The following is a 13,098-nucleotide window of genomic DNA, read 5'->3' on the forward strand; positions in this document are numbered from 1 at the left end:
TGTTGTTTGCAAATATCTTCTCCCATTCATTTCATTGCATTTTTATTTTGTTAATGATTTCTTTTGCTGTGTAGAAGATATTTACTTCAATATTGCCCCATTCATTTATTCTTGCTTTTACTTTCCTTGCCTTTGAAGTCAAATTAATAAAATCCTCTCTAAGACCAAGGTCCATAAGTTTATTACCTATGTTTTCTTCCATGTAATTTATTGTTTCAGGTTTTATATTTAGATCTTTGATCTATTTTGAGTTAATTTTTGTATATGGTGACAAATAGCAGTCTAGTTTCATTTTTTTGCATGTGGCTTTTCAATTTCCCCAGCACCATTTATTAAAAGGCTTTCTTTCCCCATTTTATGTTTTTGGCTCCTTTGTTAAAAAGTATTTGCTCACATACATGTGAGTTTATTTCTGGGCTCTCAATTCTGTTTCATTGGTCTGTGTGCCTATTTTTTTCTGCCAGTACCATGCTGTTTTTATTATTGTCGCTTCGTAATATAACTTGAAGTCAGGGAGTATGATACTTTCCGCTTTGTTCTGTGAGGGTCATGTTTTTTGTAAGTCTCACAATTCCATAGACATTCTGGACAATATTTCAACATCATTGAGATATTGCCAATGACCTGCTTTGATAATTTTTGACACTTTCAGAATTGATAGTTAATTCATCATTATGATTCAGACTATATTTATAAGTTCTGGAGGTTTAGCACATATTCTAGAAAGCCAGGCTGCCTGGCTTTAAATCCTAGACCTGCCTTTTAAGAGCTTGTAACCATAAGCATCTAGCTTAAATTCTTTGCCTCTCTATCTGAAATTGTAAAATGTAGGTAATAATAATAATAATAATACCTAAATCATGGTTTTTATGAAGATTGAATCAGATAATATGCATCAGTGAATGTAAAGAGATAAGTAGATGATGGGGATATAGAATCTATTCAATAAAATAGTTATGCCTATAGCAACTTAAATTTTATTCTAAAATGCTGTTTCAGCCTTGGCTCAATATTACTTAAGCATTGGTACTTTGTGAGTAAAGAGTCCTTATCAAGAGCAGTATATTGAATATGCTTAATTAGCATACATTTTGGATAGACTAAAACCAAAACTCCAAAGCCTTAGTTGGCTTGAAAACGACACCAGATTTAGCAAATGAGTTAGAGAAGATGAAATAGAAAGTAACACATTTATAGAATATGCATAGGCAGTGGAGTATTTGATTCACTTCACTACTTCTGTGCAATTTAGTTTGTTATAGTCAGAGAAACTGTCCATATTTTAAATGGTTCTTTGGCATCTTAGCATTAAAAACATTTGCAAACAAACCAACAGTGGGTGGGGGTGGAGAAATGCTAAAGGATGCTTTGTCAGGATTTGAGTTGTCAGGAATAACAGGCCGATTGACTGGGGCTAGGACCATCTCTGGGTGGAAGGTGATCGGTCACCTTGGGTAAGTCACTGGGACTAAGGGCTCTTGAGGCAGATGACAAAGCCACCAACATGTCCAGCTAGTCTTTTCTTCGTGTGCTATTTCTTATTTGCCTTAAGAACCACATCATTCAATTAGTGGTTTCATATCTGTTTGGATAAGTTTGTTCACATAACATGAAATATATTTGCAGGGTGATGGGTGAAGAAATGTTTAGTTCTTTGAACTTAAGTTCATGAGTGCTTCAGTGTCCTCAGGGCAGTCTTTACTCACACAGCTGATGCTGATGTGAATCTCCAGGCACCCACTGCTGCTGACACCAGTTCACAGGCTTTGGTGTGTCCCCAGAGTTTGGACAACCCTCTTGGGCTACTAGCTGATAGGTGATGAAATGCAATATCTAGAACACAATTTTTTTTATTTTGATGGCATATAACGTATGTCCATATTACTTGGTGTTTGCACCTCCATCAATAACACTTTTCTGCCTTAAAAAGTAATTTTTTCAGATTTTCCCATTCCCATGTCTGAAATTAGTCTGCCTATGAAAGTATTTTCATTCTCGGCTCTTTGAAGCTGGCTGTATTAGTCCATTTGATTAATTCCTTGGGAAAATTTTTCCTTTAAAGAAAAAAGGAATGCCTTGCCCATTTATCAGGTGACTAAAGATAGCTGGGGATTAAGTCTGAATGGAGCGATTACTGCTTTCAAAAACCTAAATAATGGAAAGTATGTTGTTGTTATTGCTCTTACTTAAACAGTTGCCTCATTCAGCAGTGCCCCGCCTGGTGAATGTCCACCTCCCATCTTGTTCCTAACTTGTAAACTTGTGTATGAGTTTCTATGCATTCGTAATACTTACATTTATTTATTCTGCCTTTGAAAAACTTCTGAGATGGAAATTTAAGAATCGAGCCTGTATATTTTTATTGTTATTTATTATTATCGTTCTTAGCTATGGAGGTAGCGGCACATGCTTTTTTCAAATATTATTATCAAGTTAAAAATTTTAATCATAAAGCTATTGTGATGAAGCCAGTGTTAGTCTATTATGAAAACTCTGTGCTTTTTCATTTTTGAGAGCTAAGCCCAGAATGCATTGAGCTGTGCCTTAGTTTATTTTCCATTATCTTTCCACCACCCCCCTCCCACCCCAGAAATCATGCCATTCATTTAATACTTCATTACAACTGAACTGCAATATGTATACAGGGTATGCAAAATGAGCCATTCTGTTTTAAAACAGATTGCAGATGAAAGGAAACCATTCATTTCTTGCTTGCTTGCTGTAATTACTAGAGCACTAATTACTCCAAATCACTGACATCCAGGGTCAGGAAGATGACAACAGAAACATCAAAGAAAAGATGTGGCTCACTCACTAGGACAGCTTTTCCATATTCCCAACCACAGTATCTTTTTTTTTTTTATGGTGACTGTTTACCATGGTAGCTTAGAGTTTCCAGTTTGATGGTGAAAAATAAACAAACAAACAAAAAGCCCTGCACACAGTCAAGATTGCTGAATGTTTACTATTATTTCATTCGCAGTTTGACGGTGAGAACATGTATATGAGCATGACAGAGCCGAGCCAGGACTACGTGCCAGCCAGCCAGGTGGGTTAATTAATCTTCTCTGCCTTGTTTCAAATTGTAATTAAACAAATTCAAAGAGTTGCATTGCAAATGAGTAGCACTATCAGTAACTGCCGCAATCAGGAATAATCATAATTTATAAACAAAGCATTTAAGCCTTGTTTCCAGTTAATGAGATAGAGCTGATAAAACACCAGAGTTGGCATTTGTTGAAAGATACTACCTTGTTTCCCCTCCAGAACGGCAAGCAGCTGTTTTGCCAGCATGATCTTCCCTAAACAGTTGTTTTACCTTTAGGAAATAAAGTCTTTACAGGTGCAGGTTATGTGTGCTTCTGACTAGAGACAAGTTAATCATTTTAAGCTACACATGTCACAGATAGCTTTAATTATCCACTGTTGGGGCAAGAAAATGGTATATTTATAACCAAAATTGCATGGCCGATGAGCGCTATAAGCTATATGGCTGCTTTCAGAACCTACGGGGTGGGTACTTTCAAGCCAAAATGCATGATGTGATTAAAATCTATCAAGGGCACGTTTGTATCCATTTCACTGGGAATGATTGACACAGTATTTAATCATGAGAAGTGACAACAAAAAGTCCAAAGAAAATGTAAATGGATACATTTATAAAAGTCAATGCTTGGCTATTTATTTTTAGATACTTTAAGACCAGGCCCTTCAATCCAGCAAGGGCATTTAAAGCAAAAATTATAACTGCCCTAGGGTGCCAGTATAACATAATATGTAAGAACATTGTAAGCAAAAATGAATGAATGAATGAATGAATGAATGAATGAATGAATGAAAGTGAGGGTGAGTTCATAGGAGCATTTTAGGCACTTGAATGTATTTTTTTCCTAGAAGACTATAAAACCATAGTAGCTTGGAGTTTCCTGTAACAGTGACTATGGTGGAAACTCTAACATAGCACGATAGTTTTCAATACCTACATAACTACTCAAATAGATTTGTTAACTGGGAGGGGTAGGGGCAGAGGGGATTAGAAAACTTATGTTGTTGTCCATGGTGGTTGTTAGCGAGTTAAATGTAATGTATATGTAAAGGGTCCACTCTGTGGGGCTTTGAAATTTCCCTAAGAACAAAATGTCTTGTGTTTAACTCAAAACAGAGGCAGGCCTGCCTCTGCGTGAACTTTGCATTTAGAAGTCATTATGATCACTGCCTCCTCTGGCAGACATTCTAGAAACCACACTATATTGTTCAAACGAGAAGGTCATGGTGAAGTTCAAAGATCCAGACAACATTTTCTTCCATTCAACCGAGTTGATCACACTCAGAATACCTTTGGAAGGCCGAGCTTTGCATTTAAAATTCTTACTGAACTGAATTCATTCAGCTAAGTAGCCTCCCAGATCCATAGGTGGTTCAGAATAGGACTGTTTGATTAAAAAATGAAAAATGTTACTATTAATTTTCTTCTAACCATCAATCCCAAAACTGTACTGACAAGTTTAGTATTACTATTAGATTAGAGCAACCCAGTATCATCTCTTTGGTGCCTTTAGGGTTTTGAAGTGTAAGGGCTAATTGAATTTGTTTGAAACAGTAGAAACACAAACTCAATAAATGATCGCGGTTATAAAGCAGCTGCTCCCTCTCAGAGAATCATTATGTCCTTCTTAAAGACTTTTGGATAAAGGATTAGAAATTCAAAGCATATACATCACGACAGCTTGGGTCCTTAGATTTTTAAATTCAAGTACAGCAGATAATATTAAGCCCTGGCTAAAAGCAAACAGCTAACAATATTTTTCTTAACATTTCAGTCAGGAGTTACTAAGAATGTAAAATTTACGAAGGAGTAAAGAGCTCCAAATATTTTGTTTTTGTAAGATATGGCAGGTTTGTGTGCCAGAATCAAACTATTTTTTAATAATGTAGCATACATGAAAACGTTTTTAGAATGTACCGCTTTTTAAAAACAGACTGATATAAGATAATACAAACTCTGGGTGGGGGAGGATACGTTTTACAAATTATACAAGTTCAATGGCCTTAGCTAAATTTTGCGCTTAGCATTTCTTTTGTTTACTATAACATAGTGTGGTCAAGAATCCATTACCTGGTATTCTTTTAGGGACTTTTAATCAATTTACTCCTTTCAGCAACCATAAATAAGATTTTAGTCATCCTGAAGGGAAAAAAAAAGTTTTGTTCTTTTTTCCTACATAACATCAAACATCTGCATAGTTTAGTAATCCAAGACAACTTGCCTCATAGCATCACTCAACAATTATAATTCCTGTTCAATTTTCAAATCAGTACATGCTTTGGGACTTACAGACTAAGTTGCTAAGTAGGAACATATGGTGCACTACTGCTCCTGTGATGTTGCTGCAAGCAAATAGCATAATTCTAAACTTGAAATGATTTTTATAGAAAGCCAATGCTGGAATAGCTCCAGCAATGGAAGCACACTGGAAAAATTAATGATATTCTTTTAGATAGTCCCAAAGGGCTCTTTGGCACTATCTACTGCATGCATTCTATACCTCTTGAGTGGGTATAGAATCCTTAAAATATTTTGCATATCATTTTGTATTGATAGGCAGCTTTTAAATTGAATATACCACCGCATAATAAGCCTGACAAGTATGTAATAAAAGCTCATGACATTTCCACTCCTCTCTGGTTCCATTCTTGGAATATTGGCTATTTTCTCCTATAATGGCTAAAGTGGGCTGGCCACTCAGTGCTTTAATTCAAACACCACTTAAAAAGTTCTTACTCTGGATAGAATTTGAACCATGCAATGCAAGATTTCTTTGTGTCTTTCCAGACTGGCTAAGAGGACCCACATTGCTCAATACCTCATGAAATCACAGGTTCCCTCCTGTAGAGTTTGTGGGACAGTGTGAGTGGGCTAATGAAAGGAATGTTGACTGAAGAGTGGCTAACAGTCCCTCATCAATTCACCCCTTTCTCATTCCTAACCTGTCATGTTTGATTGACCATGTGCCAGAATACACAACCATAAGGCAGAGCGGGTGGGCTTCTCCCCCAAGCTCCAACTCTTCTCCACATTTCCCAGATTCACATGCTATGAGGTCCTTCTCTTTCCCTAAAAAAATCCCAGCCCCTTTCTCCAGTCCCTAGAATTATAGTACCTTCCATAGCCTCACCTATGATTGTATTCGAGCTATAAATGTTCATTTGAATTGCGTACATCAAAGGAAACAGAAGGAGGAGTCTGGTTTTCTTGGTCAGAACTTCCTACGGCACAAAGATGAGTTACTTATGTTTAGTTTTGAATACCAGTATGTGCCATTACTTTTTCTCCTTCTTCCTTCTTCTCTGGCAGTTCCCAGAATATCGTTTTCCATGGCTACCTGTTTATTCCAAGTTTTCCACACCCTCTGGCAACCTGTTTCACCACTTCTCTGACCCAGGAAGCCCTCTCCTTCATGCCTCCTTTGGGATCCTGTGGGAAAATTGTGGAAAAGGACTGGTCTTTTTATATAAGAAATAATTGCTTAATAGTGGGAATCAGAAGATTTTTCTGGTGTCAAGTCATGAAGAAGCTTTGATTACTTGATTGGAACATATTTCAATAACTTACTTCCTCCTTGACCTTGGCCTCTATTTCACTAAACTATTTCCTTCTGTCTGGGCCCCACAGTTCCTTCATTCCTTCCCTTCCTCCTTCTTAGTTTCCTTTCTTCCTCCTTCTTTCCATGAACAAATATCCCGTAAGTATGAACTAAATTTTTATTATCAATTCTGAGCATCATAGTAAACTCAAAATATTAAATGTCCAGCACTGAGAACCCCATTTTAGATGATTTTCAGGTGGTGATCAGGTTTCTCTCTGCTTCTTTTCTCTTACCCCACTGAAATTTTCTCTTACCTGGGCCCTCAAATCTCAAGGTTAAAAAACAACAATGATAAAATAGAGCAAATATCATTTTTTTTCCTAGAATCACACAATTGAGCATTGGACATGCATTCCAAACCACACATTTTGAATATAAAAGCTGAAGAGTGCCTGTGGATCTAGGGCAGCTCTCTTATGTGAGTTTTGGGTTTGATTTAACTTCACTGGACACCTGTCCCTGACAATAGCTCAGACTCAACATATCAGTGCATCAAAATCAAAATTCATCATCTTCAACCAACTCCCTCACCCCCTACACTTCTTTTTCCTGTATTGCCTGTAGTCATAACAGTTCACACCACCTACCCAGTCTCCCAAGACAGAAACTTGGACAGTCTCCCTTATCACTCAGCCCGGAGTTAATTGCAGATAGTGTTGATTCACCTTTTTGCATAACTTTTGAATCTGACTCCTCTTTTCCTTGTACGTAATTACTGCTTGAGTTCGGGGCCCCACAGTTTCTCATTAACTTATCTCAGCCCATCCCACTTTTACCTTTCCATTTCTCCTCGCACTGTCGCTGAATGATCCATGTTTCTTCCCTACTCACACACCCCCATGCCTCTAGTATGTGTAAGTCGGAGTTATCCAGGCACATATTTGCCCCTCTGTGGCATGTAGCATCCTAAAATTGGTACCAATTTCCTTTTTTTGCCCACCTGATTATGAGCTTTTGAAGGTAGGACTCACTCTTGTTTCTCTCTGGATTTCATGTGCCTATAATAATACATCAGAGATATGCAACATTTTTTTGTTGAAATATGAGTAAATGAATTCAAATATTTTGTGTACATTTTTAAATCACATTAATACTTTGAATTTTCTACTTGAAATGATTTTCAACCCTGCATTACAGACATTTAGCAAATCTGGCCCTGCCCATTCCATTCTACTAGCACCCCTCTGTCTGGTGTCAACACCTCTACACATTAACTGAAGGCACCAGCTCTCCCACCTTTACAGAGAATCATGTCAAGTACAGGGCTCAAATAATTAGTGTGATGCTAAACTAGATAATAGTAGGCAGTTATTGCTGCAGTAATACCATGTTGCTCTTTGTCATCAGCAATACAAAGGCTGTAGAACCAAAAGGGCTGTCCACCTTCCTTTTTGTACACTATTTTATTAAATCTATTAAACTTATAATGTTCTGAGTTTGCAAACATATTAATAACTATATCTGTGTTTTTAATTATATGTTTTCCTAAAAAGAATATTATCCAGGTTAAAATGTAAAAAGGGGCTAGGAAGTATATTTCTAAGAGCATTTCTGGGGGGAAAAAATTCTTGATTATGGGCCATAAAATTTCCATGATCCTGACATAAATCTGACCTATAAATTAGACCAATTACTTTTAGATTGGTTCCTTTTGGCAGAAATGTCAGGAGTAAAGTCAACTTGACTTTTTGACCATTGACCCAATAAAATGGCAAAGCTGCTGTGCTTTGAGTAATCTAGTTAGTCCAACAAAGTCTGGCATCTTAACAAGCTCAAACTAGTTACTCAAACCAGTCTTCAGTGTAACATTCAAATGATTACTCTGCACAGTCCCGGAGGTATTCATTACAGACAAAATTGCTCTTGTTGCCTTGCATACAAGCTGAGTTTTCAATGGGAAATGAAAGGATGCCTGGAAAAATAGGCCACCTAATTAAGTTAAACTACTCTAGCATTTGGCTTGACATCTTCATTACTCAAAATTAAAAAGATGCTTCACTTGAGCACACAAGTTACTATTGTTTATGTTGTTTTCCTCCTAAATTGGCTTCTTACATGGAAGTCTGTTTTTCAGAATTATATCTTGAAATAGCTCACATATTTCTTACAGTTTATAAAAATGTCTTAATAGCTGTATGGATATTGAAAACGGGCACCATACGAATATATATCTTAGGGCTCTTGATAGTCAAACACACATCCGTCTTGCTGCATATTTTCTTGATTATTTACATACTGGTGAGAGTGAACTTCAGATGATTCTTTACCCAAGTCTTTATTATTTATTATTTTTTTAGTTGGGTTTTGACTCTGTTAGCTATACATGATCATTTAACACGAGAAATATGAATTCTTCAAAAAAAAATTTAAGTAGACCATAAAATTTAAGCTGAAATTCATTTGTCCAGTAGAAGTGTTTTATATCAACCTCTTTAATGGAGCTATTTCAGGAACATTTTAAAACATAAACACATGTAGAGCGCACCATCTACTGATTGCCAGTTCCTACTCATTGACACTAATGAGGCTGCTGACAGGTTAAATGTTGTGTATCATATACATTTCCAAGCTGTGGGATTTGTGAACATACGACTCATTTTTTATTTCAGAAAATGAATGTTTGTTGCTGATATGCTCAAGAATTTTATTATAATTGTCTAACAGTATGATTTTCAAGCATTGGGGAAACGAATTTCACTGATAAAAATTATGAAAATATCTGAATGGAATAGCACAGTGGTAAAAACAGATTCTCAAAGCATCAAGCTCCAGTTGCAGGACTATTTACTCAGCGGGAAGCTGTCAAGTGACCCCAGGACATTGAGACCCTGGGAAGAGGTGCGTGACTCTAGTACACAGCCTGGCCAGTTAGGCAGCTGCAGTTGATACGTTTTCAAGACAGCCCTTTGGCTTGTTTAGAATTATATTTGGAATTTTTTTTTAATGTTAGCACATGAACAATTACGAAAACTTAAGTGATCCTTCCTGTTAAATTTTCCAATGTATAACATTCTAGATATTTTTCTGGCACGTATTATATATAATAAACCTGTCACTAAAGAATGTCTAAAAATAAATATAATATTTAACTTAAGATAGTAATATGTTGAACCATGTCATCGGTCTTCATTTCCAAGGCACTTAAAGATTGTTCTAAACAAACCCTCAAATTTTAATATGCCAATATATCAGCGAAACACGATTTTGCCCATTTTCAGTGTAAGAACATTGAGGCTTGGAAAAGCTGAGGTATTTTCCACCCACCTGCATCTCTTCTGAGACACCCTTCTTATATCCTCGTCTGTCAACCAAACACCTTAAAAAAAGTGTCAAGTTTCCCTTTGCAGTTTCGGTTCCTCGGTTTGGGAGCAGATTTAGTGAGACTTCCCAGAAACACAAAAATGGTTTCAATTTAATCTTCATCTATATCCGTACTCTTTTTCTTTCTCCTGTGTTTTTTTCTGATCAATGTTATTTCACAGTGTGGATATAAAAATGTTTACCTATAACCCTAATGGTTTGAAAGTAAGTGGTGACTCGGAAAATGTTCTCTGTACATTCCTTGCTGTTTATAAGTTATGATGACTGATCCTTTCGCTAGCAAACAGGTGACTTCTGAGTCCTCGCATCAGAGTATTCAAATGGAATAGCTTGGCCTGAAACTGACAAGGGCTCCCGATGGTCACGAGCTGAGACCAATAATGAAGGCTTCCCTGGATGAAGGTAGCGCGGCTTTCAGCATTTCAGGAGAAGACCCTCCCTCAAGAAGAGCTAACCCACTGTGGCTTTATTTTCTGAACTCACAAAGCAAGCAAGTGGCCATAGAGTAGCGGTTCTCAACCTGTGGGTCGTGACCCCTTTGGCGGTCAAACGACCCTTTCACAGGGGTCGCCTAAGACCATCCTGCATATCAGATATTTACATTACGATTCATAACAGTAGCAACATTACAGTTATGAAGTAGCAACGAAAATAATTTTATGGTTGGGTCACAACATGAGGAACTGTATTTAAAGGGCCAGAAGGTTGAGAACCACTGCCTTAGAGGAGTGGTGGTTGGGGCCAGGCAAGAAGATTGCTGTGGTGCAAGGCCAGCACCCTATACAGAAGTTGCCTTTAGGGACAGTCTGGAATCATCTGGACCATGAGCATCCAGCTGTTTATTTCTTATGCTCTGACTTCAGTTAAATTTCCTGCTTGTCAACAGGATGATAAGTTTTAGTAGAAAGTTTCTGCTTGACTGGAAGTTTAGGTTAGCATCCCCTTTACCCACAGTGTAATGAGTGAATTAGATCCCTAACAATAATAATAGCTGTCAGTTGGCAACTACCTGTGTCTGGCAAGGAACCAAGCAAAGGTTTTTTTCACGTAATCCTTACAATAATTCAGCAAGGATGAGAGAGGTAGAGTGATGGGCAAAACATTAAAAAAAAAAAAAAGTAACTATCAGAGCTAGGATTCTGGCCTGGGAAGGCCTAACACCCACATTGCATTCCATCCTTGATCAGCCAGGCTTCATTTTATTTAATTTATTTATTTTAATATATTTTATTGATTTTTTACAGAGTGGAAGGGAGAGGGATAGAGTCAGAAACATGGATGAGAGAGAAACATCCATCAGCTGCCTCCTGCACACTCCCCACTGGGTATGTGCCTGCAACTGAGGTACATGCCCTTGACCGGACTCAAACCCAAGACCCTTGAGTCTGCAGGCTGATGCTCTATCCACTGAGCCAAACCGGTCAGGGCCAGGCGTCATGTTAATTTGGAATGTTGATGCCCTAACCTCAATCCTTGTGAGTATTGAGATAACTATAGTGTGTTAACTAACGTGTGTGCAGACGCTCTGAAAACATTAGGTTGAACCAAGTGAAGTTGTAGATACATGACCATCTTTTACCTCCAAAAGCAGCAATTTAGTTTCTGTTCAAACACCCATTATAGCTGTACAAGGTGAGGGTTTATTTGCTCTCCCTGGTTTCTTTCATCCAGACCAGCGATTCCTTCCTTCTCTTCTTTTCCAGGCTTTACCACCACTGCTGCCCTGCTCCCTCTGTATTCTCACTACTTTTTTTGTCCGGGTCCAGGGCTTTTCCCACCTGGGGCATTTTTCTCTTTCTCCTCCAGAAGGTTAACAAAGTACAGGAGGTCTTTTCATAGAAGGTGGCTCACTCTTCCTGTCCTTCCCCAAGGATCCCACTTCCCGGTAACTCAAGGATGACAGATTTTATCTTCATCAAACAGGAAATTGTCTCCAGTTATTCAACACTTTCTCCTTCTGTGTCCCCATCTTCAGCTGCACTTCCCTCTCAGCTTTCTTTGTAGCAAAGATTTTAGGAAGTGAGATGATCCTCAAATATCCCCTTCAGTGGGTCCATGGTAAATGCTCCAGAGCAGGAATTGCATGAGGGTGATGAGCAGAAACGGGAGCCTTCCTCTTTCCTTTTCCCGGCCAGCTGTTCGCGGGAAGAGCCAAACCAAGAGACCAGGCCCTCTGCTTAGGACCCCTCCTCCACTAATCTGGCTCCTTTGTGAAGAGTGTGAGTTAGCCCTAACCGGTTTGGCTCAGTGGATAGAGCGTCAGCCTGCAGACTGAAGGGTCCCAGGTTCGATTCTGGTCAAGGGTATGCAGGAGACAGCTGATCAGTGTTTCTCTCTCATCGATGTTTCTCACTCTCTATCGCTCTCCCTGCCTCTCTGTAAAAAATCAATAAAATATGTTTTTAAAAAAGAATATGAGTTAACAAGGCCAACATTTACTGACTTCCACACAACAGGCAAAAAGAAAAGAATGGCCATAGCATGTATTTTTTAGTTTACATATAAATTATGTCTATAGAAAAATAGGCGAACACTATAAGTTCAACTCCCTGTTGTCTGCTGCATATGATTTAGCAAATAGAACCTGACCCCAAGCAAAAATCAATTTAATTCCGTTTTTTAAAATATATAATTTATTGAAGCTCAAAAGCAGTTAAGTATTTTAAAATAGTATATTAAAATCCAATGTCCTGGCTGGTGTGGCTCAGTTGGTTGGAGCATCCTCCCATACACTGAAGGATATTGGTTCAATTCCCAGTCAGGGCACAAACCCAGGTGGCAAGTTCCATCCCCAGTTGGGGGTGCCTGAGAGGAAACCAATCGATGTTTCTCTATCACATTGATATTTCTCTCTCTTTCTCCACCCCTTCTCTCTCTAAAAATCAATAAACATATCCTGGGGTGATGATTTTTAAAATTCATTTTATTTAATTATTAAATGTAAAAAACAAATTTATAATGCTGTTATGGGTTTCCCCTCTGCCCGACTAGTTCTTGAAATACAAGCAAATCATTTAATCTCTTTGGGCCTCAGTTTGCTCATCTGTAAAGTGGGAGCATTGTCTCTGAGGTCTCCTCTTGAGTGAATATTCTGTGATTCCATTTGAACATAAATATAGTACTCTAGAAT

The 13,098-nt window shown here is 37.9% G+C and overlaps 1 protein-coding gene across 2 annotated transcripts in view; it reads left to right on the forward strand.

The window, feature by feature from the left end:
- The window catches only part of TOX (thymocyte selection associated high mobility group box), a 299,605-nt gene that overhangs the window by 146,297 nt on the left and 140,210 nt on the right, over window positions 1-13,098 (forward strand). The window contains exon 2 of one of the 2 annotated variants that reach the window (XM_059673125.1): window positions 2,984-3,049. The exons of the other annotated variant lie outside the window; for it this stretch is intronic. Within the exon in view, the coding sequence (XP_059529108.1) occupies window positions 2,984-3,049 (66 nt within the window). The remainder of the gene's footprint in view (window positions 1-2,983; window positions 3,050-13,098) is intronic. 2 annotated transcript variants of the gene reach the window in all.

The sequence above is a fragment of the Myotis daubentonii genome, chromosome 17, assembly GCF_963259705.1.
Source record: "Myotis daubentonii chromosome 17, mMyoDau2.1, whole genome shotgun sequence".
Taxonomy (NCBI): domain Eukaryota; kingdom Metazoa; phylum Chordata; class Mammalia; order Chiroptera; family Vespertilionidae; genus Myotis; species Myotis daubentonii.